The sequence below is a fragment of the Adiantum capillus-veneris genome, chromosome 23 (genome assembly GCF_014529385.1).
Source record: "Adiantum capillus-veneris isolate H3 chromosome 23, ASM1452938v2, whole genome shotgun sequence".
Taxonomy (NCBI): Eukaryota; Viridiplantae; Streptophyta; class Polypodiopsida; order Polypodiales; family Pteridaceae; genus Adiantum; species Adiantum capillus-veneris.
The window spans coordinates 37,252,446-37,266,957 of record NC_140953.1 but is presented as its reverse complement, the minus strand read 5'-3'; the positions used below and the strand labels follow the sequence as shown (position 1 = coordinate 37,266,957).

Below are 14,512 nucleotides of genomic sequence, written 5' to 3'. Positions count from 1 at the left end.
CATAAGATTAGGGCTTGCAGGAAAGAAATTATGTGCGTTTGATGATGATCATTAACACAAGCTTTTTTCTGGAGGGTAACTAGCTATTGATGTTAGAATCCAGATAGAATAAGGTCCCTATGGATGTTTCAATGAAAATTGCTGTGTAAAATGGTTAAAGTTGGAGCTTAGAAACCGTCGGTGTGGGATATGTTGCTAGTGTTAAATCAATGAGAGAACAATTTTCTATGTGGCATGACTGAGATCTATGTCAACAAGAAGGGGACGTGTGCTCGCACACATCTAGCCGTAGGGACCTACACATGCATGTTAAGCATGATTGATTAGGTTTGAAGGGAATAAACAGGAAGGTAGGTTGGAGAGTTTGATGGATATGAAGGCTAATGGCTGCAATAGATAAGCAATGATATTGAGAAATGTGAACTGCTGGAAATACCCATTATCCGCTACTTTAAAAGAGCCGAAGAAAAACTTAAAATCTTTCAAGGGCCCTTTATTTTCTTGAGGACCCGTCGAATATGACATGCAGCTCCCCATATCTTCACTATTCTCAAAGGTGACCTGCTAGCGCCCTTTCATCCTTTTCTAATTTCAGAGATCCAGCCCTTTTCACCTCTTGTAGCCTATCCAAATGGTGATACTTTTGATGTAGAGGGTGGTTGAGGCCACCCCTACCTAAAATGTAGGGGTAGCTCTAGGTTACCACCATATTTTGTGGATGAGGTTGCCTCAAAGCTAGGGAAAGTTATGGGATGCACACGTCCAATTTTGAGGGTCCTCTAAAGACACTTTGAGGGTATATGGGGGAGCCCTCTTAAGATTATTTGATACATGTCCAAAGGAGCTAGCTTGGTTGATTGAGCACTTGATCGCTGTGACCCGGGTCATGGGTTTGAGTGTGGCCAAGCGACCTTGGCAGCGTTCACAGACGTTTGTACTGTCTCACACAGGATATGTATGATTTGCTACCAAAAAAGAAAAAGATTATCTGATACCTCCATTGGTTACTTTACTTACGAGGTACTCTACATTGCACGTACTCGCAAACTTGATATGTCACTTGCAAATGTTGTAATGCCATTTTCTTCAAAGTGACATCTTACTGTTTTTTGTTTTTCATGCCAAAAGCAAGCCCTTATTTGGCAAAAAAGAGAGGGCCTTGAGATCCTACGTTGCGGAGCAGCACTAAGGGAGGCAATTATCGAAGTCTATTGAGAAAAGGCCTCATTATTTCATCCTTTGGGTGCAACTCACTGCATGGTACTCGTTTTTACTTCAAAATATGAGCAAGGAGAGGTTATTAATATTGTATCTTAAGGTTGCTAGCAACCTTAGAATGGATTCAACAATCTTATTGTTTGTGTGTGTGTGTGTGTGTGTGTATGAGGTAGAGAGAGAAAGAGAGGAAGAAGAGAATTTTAACATCGGAGGAAACTATCCCAATAGACCTTAAAAATCTATCTGACAAGGAGAGTTGAACTCACGACTTGTTATTCAAGAGGGAAACGGCGAGAGAGAGAGAGAGAGAGAGAGTTGTTGAATGTATCTTTATGAGGCATGCAAGCATTATTTTTATGCTTTTGTATATATTGTAATTTAAATAGTTTGTTGTGACTTGTTTTTAAAAAATTAGTCCTTTATTGTAACAGAAGTTTTGAAACGCTAGTGTCACTTTTGCATTTTCTCTCACGAAGAAGCATCTTATTATTAAATTCCTCTCAATAGCTTTATGTAGGCCGTAGTAAATACCTTGTTCTTTTAGAACGAATCCCTCTCTCTCTCTCTCTCTCTCTCTCTCTCTCTCTCTCTGTTTTTCACATGTGAAACTGTGGACTGATGGAAAATTTAACAGAAAGTCCAGTTAATGCATTGGCATATCCATCTCTACCAATGCAATGTGGTTGCTTAGTATTGGGCCAGACGAGTCTAGCAGAAAACTACTAGAATGTGCACCATCCCCAACAAACTATGTATCCCTTAAAGGTAGTCATACATCATGACTAGGCACAATATTCCATACACCCTTGGCATCAAGACATGCTCCATCAAGTAAGCCTATAGTGGAAAAATGTCTCTACCCACTTTGTCGTGCTATATAAATGAGAGAGAAGAGACACTTCCTCCGGATATATGGGACCTATCGATGTATGGGAATGACTACCAAGTGAGAACCTGGAAATGTTCTTGATGTTGAATTTGGTAGATCTCACAAATGGCAAGATTAAACCACCCAAATTTTCTTGTTTATGCTAGTGCAACCTCAAGCTCTAATACAACTTGAAAGATAGCTTCCCATGTCTTATTGTTGAGGGACCATAATTTGGACATAAAAAAAGTAAGCGAAGTAGACAATTTTCATGGTCCAAAGAGGGATATGGAAGTTTTACTTGTTTAACAGAGATTAAAAATGCTACCCACGCAAAAAAGAAACCCATTTTGCAAATCTGATTATCTTATTTCGATTTTCACATGCAATGACTATGACTAGATGTGATTAAAATAATATCATTAGATGTGGCTGCTTTACTCTTCCATGTGAGAATGGAAAAATGATGTTTCTTTGAGAGTGGTCAAAGAGTTCTAAGGATCCCGTTGTGAAAACCAGAATGGCACAAGGTCGTCGTTAAACTGATGTATACCGTTATATAAGCATATACAAATATATATAAAAAGGTCCTTCTCCCTAACAAGACAGAACAAGAAGGGTGGTACCCAGGCGAGTGGTTCTAGCGGGATCCTTTCTCCTCAGCCAATCACCCAGGGACCCCTTTTTTCCAGTACAAACTCCCAACGCATACTGGCAGCACGGAGCAAGGTTCACCCAGCTGCAGCACTTCATTGGCAGGAGGAGGGTCTCACAGCCGAGTTCTTGGCAGGGTTCTGGTGTGGGACAGCAGACAGCCAAGGCAGGTTTCTATGTTTCAGTGGCTAGTTGCCCACACGGCTGTAGCAGTTGGGAGTTGATCGGTACACAGTGGCTGCTCGGCAGCATGTGCAGCCTGTGGCCATCCACAAAAGAGTCAATGTCACAGTTTGTGGGATTGCCCCTTGGCACAACAGGTTTGGCTTCAGATTCTTCGGTTGATGCCGGCCCTCTCCACAGCTTGAGAGTACACTTCGGTGCTGCAGCTTGGTCCACTCTCACGTGCCCTGCGCTCCATTTTGAGTTGGCTTCCACCAGCGGGATCATTGTGATTCAGGGGAGTCGACCTACATTCCAGCCTGCCACAGAGCTCATCCCCCAGAGTGGTGCTGTGATAGAGAGTGGTGTTGGGAGCTCGTCTTCAGCCTGACACTTTGGTTCATCTTGCGGGCTCGCTGCTTTCGCATCTTCGTGGCTCACCCTGTCCCACCGACAGAGACTGTTCGTGACATTTGGCTGAAGCTGGCTCACACACTAAGTTGAGAGACTCCAAGGCAACTCTGACCAAATGTGGGAGCACTTATGAGGCTTTCTTGCAACTTTGGCACCTGGGCCTTTTTTCACCGTGGTTCAAGGCGCACCTAGATGGCACTACCGGCCACCAGTGTGGCTCTTTCCTCCCATCTCGTGATCAAGCCCTCATTGTACATACTTGTTTCTTCATTGGGAGAGTCTCCCCATGTTTCTGTTGTAGCCCTCTCTCGCAGAGGTGGTTTTGTAGCCTTTGGGCAGTTTATTAACTAACGGAAGGATCTTTTTCTTGCAAAAAAAAGAAAAGAAGGGTGGTACCTTCCACCATATAAGAGTTTCTCCTGCAAGTCATAGAAAGAAATTATCACACTAGTGTCAGATGACAAGACAAAATATATCAATCCACTGATGTTAGCAAGAAAGACGTGTGACTAATACAAGCAACGGTGCCTGCTTGCCCCTGCCCTGCACACATAATCTTGCCAATATGCTCTGCCTTCCAACTAACACACACGACATGCGTCAGAATAATACTTGAAACCAGTTAATACAATTTTGAACTATAAACCAAAAGAGTACTTCTTGCCTTAGGCCTCTCTTGCCTTAGGAGGCCTGAGGCTCAACAGTTATGCAAATCATAACTAATAGATCCATTTGAATTCTGCAGTTTCGTACACAAACCAGTTTGCCTTCAAAACTGAAGCTGAATTGAGGAGCGCGAAAGATAACAGCTACAAACAAGCCTGGTTCTATACAAGAAAATTGGGTAAAGGCATACTTTGGAGCTTAGATTTTCGGCCTTAAAAATGGTACAAGGATGGAAGGAAGAGGGCTGGAATGTGTTTGGCAAAACGTTCAGCGATAGCCAACAGAAATCATGTAAAGCATCAAAAGCAGGGTTCTTTTAACAGTTCTTTTTGGTTATTAGTTATCAAAGTCAGTTCTTCTCTAGATGTTTATTGTCGAGCCAGACTCTGCTATATACAGCAAGACAAGGTGAGAATGGGAATAGGAGGACTCATTGTTCCCAATTTGAAAACTGCACAGGAGTTCTGAAATTACTGACTCTCATCGCCTAAACAACCCTTGCAGACTATTTCCAAGGCCTGCACCAATGGCTTGCGCGATCTGACTTGCCTGCATTGTATACAATATAAAACAAGGTGAAGGGCCATGTTGGCATTCTAAAACAAAAAAAAAAAAAAAAAAAAGAACACACGAGGCTCTTAAATGAAAGCATCCATTTACAAACTATAAAACCAATGCTTCACATGCAAAAGTCAACTGAATGCCTATCTCATTTCTTTACAAAGGCTTCTGATAGAAAGCCAATAGTAAAGAGGATAATATACTGAACAAAATACAAACAAAACAATATGGGAGCTTTAAAATAGCAAAGCCTTTTTCAGACGCAATCATAGTTACTTAAATTAATAAGACATACAGCACCCACAAGCTTTGTTCCACAAGGGAACCATCAATACCTCTTGTGCTGTTTTCCGACAGTCAAGTGCATCCTTCACACGTCTTTGCAAAAAGGACCAGGTATCGCGAAACCCTAGATAAAAGCATCCCAATTAAGCTCCTTTGACAAAACATTTGACTTCATACATTGCAAACAAGGGATCTCAACACCAAAGTTACCAGGTGAATGATCTGTAAGCATGTACAATTCTGTGGCAGTGTAAAGCCCTCCCAGAATTGTTCGCTTTGCATACCAATCTACATCAGAAGAGTGATCACCCACAGCATGCCATATGTCATCCACCAGAACAGCCCTTTGCTTGAAAGATGCAGGTACATTTGCTGGGTTGGCCTACAAAAAAAAAGATGAATTTGTTATCTGAATGGGATTGTAACATACAAACAATTACCCCTGCAAATAGACACACACTTGAATGCTCAATGCTTGTGCCCAACGTGATATGAGAGGAGCTTGCATCTCTAGGCGACATTGAACAAGCTTCGCTAGTCGCTCTTGGAGAAGCATGCTTGCAAGCTCATCTTCATGGCTTTCGATATAATCAAGCAAATTGTGAAGCGATTCGTCCATAAAAAACTGCATATGCACCACACACAAACAAAAGAATCGGCATGGGCACTTTTCAAAACTGATCCAAAGAGCATCTGCTCATGTCAAATACAAAATTCACAATGCTACAAGTGCTCACTTCAACTAGAGCAGCTTCCTTTCTAGGAAAAACCCCCACAATGGCAGGTGAAAGACCAACATCTCTGGCCCCTGCCACCAATGCCGACTCAGACCACCCAAGTTTTGGCTGTACAACAAAAAAGCATAGCAAATCAGACAAGAAGTGGTTTGCACTTTGACTTTCAAACACATGAAGTACTTTTTGAAGTTTGTTTGCAAAAGAAAAGAAGCATTGAATAGAATCTTCAATAACACGTTCTTGGTCAAGTGTAGCTTTACATTAAATTGAGTTAAGAGTCTAAAGATATGGGAACCATCCAACTTGCTATGTTACACAAGGCTTTTATGGCTATAAAGAAAAACCACATGAGATCATTCATACATTGGAAACCTTGTTGATGGCTCATAATCACAACTTTCAGCTTTCACAGACTTCCAATTCACATTAATATCGTTAAAGGCATAGGATAGGGTCCACCCAGTACTCACCACATGCAGCAAAGCAGCTCTTAGCACTTGGGTTTTTTCGTCTGGAACTTCTTCTTTTTCTTTGAAATGATTGTCTGGACTAGGCTTTACTTCTGGCTCCTTTGTGTGTGGATCTGCTCAAGGAAACAAAATTGTCTGCATGAAAATATGTAGCCAGTCATATTACAATCTAAGATGCCTGTGGTGTGAGCACATTATATACACGAACAAGAATCAGCTGAAAATACAATCATCATGCGCAGTGTGCATTTGGTTTGAATTGAGGGTAATGTAAGAGGTAGCACTGCTTGGGAAAAATCAGCCAGGGGCTCTTTAATGTTCTGCTTGGCGTGTTTGTGAGTGCGGGAGGCCTTGTATAGGTCAGAGCTCTTCACAAGCGTGCATGTGAGTTTGTGTGTGTGTGTGTGTGTGTGTGTGTGTGGTCATGAGGCCTCTCATATATGTGTGTGTGTGCGCGCGGTGGAATCTCTGAGGTGTCGCGAACACTTCTGCTGCTCCTCTGTCGCACAATTCTGCCCTGTGCAGACTCTACACAGTGAGCCAGTGGCTGCAGTTTGCCCTCACCTGCACGTGGCCCATCAAAGATGACGAGAGCCTCAGCAGCGGGCAGGCTTCAGCAAGGGTTTCCTGTCAGTTTGTGTGGGGGTGTGTGAGTGTGTGTGTTTCGTCGCAGCTGTTACTCCTCTGCGCAGCCAGCCCTCGCTGGCTCTGTACAGGTTCGCCACTGTGTGTGTTTTAGGGTGTGCTTCGGCCTCGTCTGTCACGCGACTCTATTCTACACAACATCTACCCTGTGCAGGCCCTTCACAGCGCGTCGGGGGTGGAAGTTTGATTTCGCTTGCACGCGGTCCTTCCGTCGTCTTGTGTGCGAGAGAGGGGGGTGTGTTTTTGTACAGCTAGCTGGTGTGTGTGTCTGCCTGTGTAGATAGCAGTCATATATCAAAAACTCCCAAAAAAAGAAGAGTGTGTGTGTGTGTGAGAGCTTCGCATGGATTCCACTGATCAGTGTATATATAAGCGTCGGAAAGCCATGGAAACTTCGGAGATGGATGCTTTGAGTCTTATCAAAGAATGTTTGCATGAGGACTTCGAGGATGCACGTCAAGCCTGGGAAGGATCCGCTCCTGTAATGGAAGTGCGCATCCCTATACAAGAGCTCATGGATCCTGTTGCTCAATATGCATTCAACGCTGTGATTCTTTTTTTCCCGGGTCGAATGCCTACTGCTCAAGATGTAGGCCAATGGGTTGATTTCCTACTCAAACGGCAAGCAGTTCGAGGGGTTTACTTTGGTGCGCGAGGGTTCTACGAAGTCTTGCTGGCTGACATGGATGCTCGGGATGCTCTGCTTGAAATGTCTCCTCTTTTCTTCAATACGCAGATGACTCATGTGCTGCCCTGGGCTCTTACCAAGGACTATCAGAGTCTCATTCGTCACAAGTGTCCCGTTTGGGTTGAGGTGGTCGACTTTCCTCGCACTTGGCATCATTTTCTTCCTTTGTTGGCTGCTCAGTTAGGCAAAGTCATTTGCCCTCCTAAGCTGGAAGCAAACACAAACCGTTTTTGTATTTTGTGGGACACGGATATCCCCACACCAGCAGGTATTTCGATCGATTCTGGGGATACAGTGGTTGAAAAGCGCCCATTTAAGCTTAAATGGGGCAAGTTTGCGAATTCTTGCTTCCGATGTGGCAAATTTGGTCGTATGCAGTCCGAATGTCCGGAATCAAATTGGCAACCACCTCCTTCAGCCGTCCCTGCTCCTCAACCTCGCTCGCCTTCGAAACCTTCTACTGAGGTTCAAACTAAAGGAGTTTCAACCTCCTCCCCGTCAGCTAGGGCCATTAAAGGAAAGGGGAAACAAGTACAATTGTCTGCACTTACTGCTTCTCCAAATATTAAAGACAAGGGAAAAGAACAGGTTTCGACCTCTCAAACTTGGATAGTGCCCAAGAAACCAGTCAAAGCTGCTACACCTCGTGTTCCAGCATCTTCTCGTAATTATGTGTCTCCCTTGAAGAATGTTGCTCATAAAAAACTCCCTTGTAATGACAACACTTCTTTGGCTGAAGCTTGGGACAAGGATGTTTGTTCTTACAAGGAGGTTGTAACTGGAGAAGCTTCTTCATCGCAAGGTGCATTTCCTTTCAATTATCCAGGTCCAAGTATTGACCCACCTTCTCAGGCACCTTCAGCTGGGGAGGATATGTCGATGGGCACTGGTACTTGAGTTTTATTCCCCCCTTTCTTTCCCTCTTTCCTCGTCCGCTGTATATACCATATAGAATGCATAGTTCTTTGAATTGCATCTCCTATAATGTGCGTGGGTTATGCAATCACGACAAGTGGCGGCTTACCTGGCACTATGTACATATATGTAAAGCAGACATTGTGGTTCTTCAAGAGCAAAATCAGCATCAATTTGCAGGACAAACTTCTTGCTTTGCGGGCTACTGGATAGCTTATGCAGGATCAGCTCACCATTCTGGAGTGCTTATGCTTGTTCGACATGAACTCTTCCCGACTTTGGTCTTTAATGACCCGGCTGGGAGATGGATGGTCATCCAATGTATTGTTAATGGAGAAGTTTTCGAATTTGGAGGATTATATGCATACATAGCTTTTGCAGATAGAGCACGGTTGTGGAGTGCTATCTGTTCTTATTGTTGGCGTTCCAATGCCTTTCTCTGCGGGGATTTTAATAATGCACCAAACCTTGCGGATAATAATACTACTGGCCATTCTCATATGCTTCATATGGAGCGGCAATCTTGGGACCAATTTATGTCGACCTGTAATGGGCTTGATTTGTGGCCCTTTTTGCATGCGATTGATCCAGGCTTTGCTTTTCAACACAATGCTCAATCCATGTATCGCGCTCGGCTGGATCGCTGGTATCTTTTTCACATGCAGCCAAGTGCATTAATCGGCTACAAGCATCCTTTGCCTGGTTAACCTGTTCCCTTAATTGTGACAAATAATCCCTGCCATAATCCTGTATAACTGATTGAACACGCATAACAAAACAAAACCATGCTATGTCCAAGTGAACATACATCTGGGATAGCAAAGGTGGGATGATATTCACAATCATAGTGCGAAAAGGCTCATGCTTGAGATAAGCATTATTGACATGCGGAAGTCTTTTCTTGGGTAGGCGATCATTGACATCAAAAGAGCCAAAACGAAGTTTCAAGCACACGGGAAAATGATCTGAGAGACATAGCATAATCAATCGTCATCTCGCATACAAAGTCATCATAATCATTCTTCTCTTGCTGATGCTCAAATGACTGAGTTGTTTTCTGCTCGTGCAATCTTAAGGCACAATGATGAGAGGAAATTGGCCAAATGACAAACTCGAGCTCGTCAACAAGCTTTTGCAGATTAAGGATGTGCTTCTAAACAATTCTTTAAGCATTTGCATCACTCGACGTAGTCTCAAGCTATACGGAGAGTTAAATTACCGTCAGGGGAGTGGACCTCCACTCTTCGAGAGCTAGCACTAGCCCTACGCTCTCATTATGGCAAGATTTTTGAGGCCCCTTCTTCTCCCACGAGAGAAGCTCGCCAAGCGCGTCACGTGTTTATATCGCATGTTACTTCCATCCTCTCGTTGCGGCAAGCTCAAGACTTGGAAGCTGTTTTCACTGTGTCTGAATTGTATGTCAGCTTGCTTGATTTAGGTCGATGGAGAGCTCCTGGTTGGGATGGTCTCTCTGTGGAATTGTTCTTGTCTTTTTGGGATTATTTGAAGTGGCCTCTATTATTCATGATGAATACATCTTGGGAACAACAGGAATTACCCTCTTGGAAAGAAGGTTTGCTCAAGCTGATCCCTAAGCATGCATTGTGTAAAGAATTTTCACATTGGCGGCCTATTACACTTATGTCTGTGGTATATAAAATAATGGCAAAAATGCTTGCTAACCGACTCAAATGATTTCTGCATGAAGGCTTGCATCAATCTCAATACGGCTTCATTCCGCGACGTCAAATTACTGATAACCTCGCAAATGTCATTATTGGTATGGAATATGCAAAATATACTCGACAGGATGTATTAGTCATGCAGGTTGACATTGAAAAGACATTTGATACTGTTCTTTGGGATTACATTGCGGATACCATGAGACATTTGGGCTTTGGGCCTAGGCTATCCCGTGTCGTGCTTTTCTTGTATGCAAACAGTACTTCTGCAGGCTCGCTAGATGGTTCTCTCACAAAATCTTGGCCTTTGGGACGGTCGGTACGGTAGGGCTACCCTCTAAGTGCTTTGCTTTATGCGATCGCTACTCATCCCTTATTTATGTACTTGGATTCCTTGACCTCCACTAGTAGGCTACATGGCCTTACTTTACCTTCTGGTTGACAGTTTGCTGGTCAGGCTTATGCGGATGACTCTTTGTTCATGCCTCGTAATAACTATGATGATGTACAACAGATTATGCATACTCTTCATTTGTTTGGATTGGCAGCAGGTCTCAAAGTTAACTTTTGCAAATCCAAGCTATTGCCTTTGAAAGAGTGTGACTGGCATAGGATATTGTGGCCTGGGGAGATTGTTCCTCCCCATGTTCTGGTTCGCCATTTGGGTTATCCGCTGGGTTGGAATGTATCGACTATGAAGAAAACGGATTGGGTGCTCCAACGTCTACATTCCAAGTTGAATTATTGGAAATTGTCCACGTGGCCACTTCATGTGTGTCTCAAGATTGTCCAATGCATCCTTGTGGCTTATGTGCAGTTTTACTTGCCTTTGTTGTCTTGGCCTCGGTTGTGCTTGCAGTCTCTCATGTCCAATATTTTAGAACATTTTTGGCGGACCTCGTCTACCAAGAGGGGCATTCGGCTTTTATCTATGGACAAGCTGTGTTCTCCCAAGCGGCTTGGAGGGTTGAATATTTTGGACTTAAGACGTCATCTTCTGGCTCGGACAGCTATGTTGTTGCCAGTTTTGGTGGAGCAACAGCAAACTTGAGCTCTCATGGTCACACATTTATGTGCGCACATTGTCACCCATTCTTTTGGTCATTGGCCTGACTTATTGGGATGTTGTTTTTGGGAAGCTTGAAGGACACATTCCTGGATGTCCCTTTACTTCTTCTCTAATTGTTGATTGGAAGGTTGTTACTTCACATTTGGCTGGAGATGGTCGACAATCCTATGGGGGTAACTCTCTTCGCTTGGAGAGTCTGCATTGGAGCAGGGTTTTTGCTTCGACTTTGGTTCAACGGTCTCCTCGCAAAGCGTATTTTCTTTCCCAAAAAGGAATCTGTCAGGTGCATCAGGTAGTTGATGACTCGGGTTATGTTCTTTCTTTTGTTAATGCCGTCTCCCGCTTTCGGTTGGGTCTTCACTATTCTCCTCTCTGGCGGGAGATTCAAAACATGCTTGCTGCTCATTTGCCCATTCCTCCGCTGGATGAAGACTCTCGCTTCTCTGATTGGAATCTGGCTACTACTAGATTGGACTGCATCTCAGCTGCCAGTGTCTATGCCATTCTTCAGTCTTATATATGGATTGTGCATCGGGATAATCAGCTATGGTCGCTTTCCGAGTCATCCTTGTGGTGGCAACACGCATTGTCTCGCATTTGGCAGAGTCATCTGTCTTTGAAGGAACGTGTTTTCTTGTGGTGGTGTTTGGTGGGAGCTCTACCTGTTGGCAGTGTGTTGCATGCTCGGCATATTGCACCTTCCCGCTGCCCCAGATACCTTGAAGCTGAGGAGACCATGCCACACTTGCTGTGGTGTTGTCGTCACTCTAGAGCCTTCATTCGGCAAGTGTCGGCTGCTCTTCGACTACGTTTTCCTTCCGCTCTTTCACAGACGATTTTGGCTTTTTGGGGTGCTTCGGTCACCACAATCTCAGTTTGAGGTCTTCTTCACCTGGGTCAGATTTTGGACTATGTGGGCCATCTGGCATCATAGGAACTCCTTAATGTTCCAGGGCACTTTTGTTGACCCCTTTCCCTATTTCAAATTATCTCTTGGTTAAGCGCTACATTTTGCCTATGAAGCTGGAGACATCACTCTTGATGCCTACAGGATTTACTTTGACTGTTATAGTGCTCCGTCTTTTGTATCCCTTTCTTTTGGTGGGTTTTCCTCGCTTTGAGGTTTCCCACTTGTAAATTAATCAAAGCAGATTTACAAAAAAAAAAAAAAAAGGTGTGTGTGTGTGTGATAGAGAGAGAGAGAGCATGTACGTGCTTACCTGAAGGAGGAGTTTGAAAGCCGTCTTTGCCGGTATGAGGAGCACAGAAAGCACGGACGGTGGTGTACCACGAAGGAAACTGAGCGTCAGGTGACTCGTGTCCAGCAACAAAGCACGACGGTGACGGAGCTTGATGATCAGAAAAAGGAGGAGAGAGGCGTCGGAGAAAGGCCCTTCTGCACCAACTGCGAGCCGATCGGGTACACAAAGACGCCATCACCGCCCTCCACGCTCAGGTGGTTTTCACAAAATAAGAGGAACCCTGGCCCTGGTCACTAAGGCCCCTGTCAGAACCCGGCAGCCTCCAATTTGACTTGTGTTGACACACAAGTGGTGTCACACTAGAGCAGTGAACTCCTCAGCTATATCTAACACGCGCATGGGAGATGGGATCAAAGGCTCCCATCACTTTTGGGCCCCGACATTAGGTGCGCGCCGTAGATCTTGTCGCAAAAATAAATTCGAATATTTTTGTAAAAAATACCCGAGTTTATTTTTGCCCGCCCCGATACTTTTGCACGTCAAAACTCCATGGAAAGGTGTACATTCCACAGTGACATGCGCGGGCGTGGTGGATAGGCCACATGGCCCTCAAACCCTAGGTTGTGGGTTCAATCCTTGGGGACGGGGGGAAGGGACGAAGTAAACTCGGGTACCCGAGTTTACATTGTACCCGAGTTTACATTGTCCACGGAAGCACGAGATCTACGGTGCTCAATCATTCCACCGTAGATCCCATCTCCTCCCATGTCCGTGTGAGATATAGGCCAGGCAGTGAACTGGGTTGTCACGCTGACTTGCAGAGTCCGAAACCTGTGGCGACCACTCCCCTCCTCACTATCTCACACGGGCATGGTCTGGATGGGATCAATGGCCAACACCCATTTCGGGGATCCGATGCGATATGAGCCGTCCGATGCAACTTATGTAAATTCGAGAAAACAGGTAAATTCGAGCACACCAAACCTTGTAAGTTCGGGTGCCCCTCCCCCCCTCCCCCTGTCATCCCTCGGACTTGAACCTCGGACGCCACCTTTGCAAGCCTATCAGCTTAACCACCTTACCTGCGCGTGCTCGTTGAAAGCAATGGGACTAGGAGGAGTTTTATGATAAACCCGTCGGTGTGTAAATTCGGGGCGGCTTTAGTAAATTCGGGCAAACGGGTAAATTCGGGGCGCGTCACGAGATCAATGGTCCATGATGTCCGCGCTCCCCTCTGCGCTCCCCAAAAAAGGCATGGGCCATTGATCCCATCCAACCCATTGTCAAGAGTGGGAATCTCGAGGCAAGTGGACGATCAGAAAAAACTCCATGATCAACGCCCATTGTTTGAATCGAACCCACGACCTGCTCGTTGAGAGGCGGATGCTCTTACCACGAGGGCGCATAGGTTTTGATGGCATCCAAGGCGAAACAAATCCTTATATTGTAGACACAAACGCGAAAAATGAACTCAGATAAAAAAATTAAACTCAAACCAGATGTGACAACCCACGATGTTTTTAAATTTTGAGCGTGCATGCACATCGTTGATCCCACCGCTTGGTCTTCATTAAAGACCATGTGGTCTATAGTGCTGGGTAGGAACTGCTGCCAAAAAGTTGTATGTTTATACCGACACTATAGAAAGCAATGAGTGAATCACGTTGCCAAAAGCGCTTGGAAATTGGGATGTCCAACTTTGTGTGAGGTTGGATCTTCGAAGGGAAGAGCTACCTTGCATGGACATATTTGATTGGTTGCGCCAAAAGCATCCCATCGCTCGGCCCACCACTTCTCTGGCAACCGCCCTCGGAAGAGAAAATTCCCCGCGACAGTCGCCGCAGGTTCATCGTGCACGTGGACGTTGCATAGGATTTGAACTCAGAACGCTGTTAACCCTCACGCACATTCCTATCACCTACGACAGACGCCATATTATTTATTTGGTAAAGTCAGGTACCGGGCTTGTCGGTCCAATAGGAAAAGGGTAAGAGTGATCGCCGATGAGAGGCGCACTCTAACTGGAACATTTAAGGGTTAGTTGGCTAAGCAAGGGCGCCCAAGTGTGAATGGGGCGAGCTCATATAAAAGTCACCTAAACCTAAAAATCACTCATTCTTTCATTTGTGCAATTGAAGAGTGCTCTTGCTCCATCTCCATCTTCTTCTTCTTCATCTCCTTGTGTGTGTGTATGTATGCGTGAGAGAGAGAGAGAGAGAATGTGTGTGTGTGTGTGATCGAGCATTGCGACGACCCCACGGCGGTGGCGAGGCGGT

General features: G+C 44.8%; 2 protein-coding genes across 2 annotated transcripts; one reads left to right on the top strand and one right to left on the bottom strand.

Annotated features, from left to right (window-relative positions):
• Positions 1-4,032: 4,032 nt before the first annotated feature.
• On the bottom strand, positions 4,033-12,599 carry LOC147427648 (ubiquinone biosynthesis COQ9-like protein). Its single transcript, XM_086496703.1, has 7 exons — positions 12,255-12,599; positions 6,036-6,148; positions 5,566-5,673; positions 5,289-5,453; positions 5,039-5,210; positions 4,879-4,952; positions 4,033-4,531 (listed from the first exon to the last, which is right to left on the bottom strand). Exons 1-7 carry the CDS (start codon positions 12,469-12,471, stop codon positions 4,463-4,465), a joined length of 918 nt encoding a protein of 305 aa, XP_086352829.1. The 5' UTR covers positions 12,472-12,599; the 3' UTR covers positions 4,033-4,462.
• LOC147427649 (uncharacterized) lies at positions 6,184-12,215 on the top strand. Its single transcript, XM_086496702.1, has one exon. It carries the CDS (start codon positions 7,024-7,026, stop codon positions 8,263-8,265), a length of 1,242 nt encoding a protein of 413 aa, XP_086352828.1. The 5' UTR covers positions 6,184-7,023; the 3' UTR covers positions 8,266-12,215.
• Positions 12,600-14,512: the final 1,913 nt, after the last annotated feature.

Bases quoted from the DNA above. Each gene is read 5' to 3' on its own strand.
- LOC147427649 (XM_086496702.1), top strand. From the start codon at position 7,024: ATGGATTCCACTGATCAGTGTATATATAAGCGTCGGAAAGCCATGGAA.
- LOC147427648 (XM_086496703.1), bottom strand. From the start codon at position 12,471: ATGGCGTCTTTGTGTACCCGATCGGCTCGCAGTTGGTGCAGAAGGGCC. The intron at 5,454-5,565 runs GTGAGCACTTGT...GTGCATATGCAG, and splicing joins AGGAAGCTGCTCTAGTTGAA to TTTTTTATGGACGAATCGCT. The intron at 5,211-5,288 runs GTGTGTGTCTAT...TTTTTTTTGTAG, and splicing joins CACAAGCATTGAGCATTCAA to GCCAACCCAGCAAATGTACC.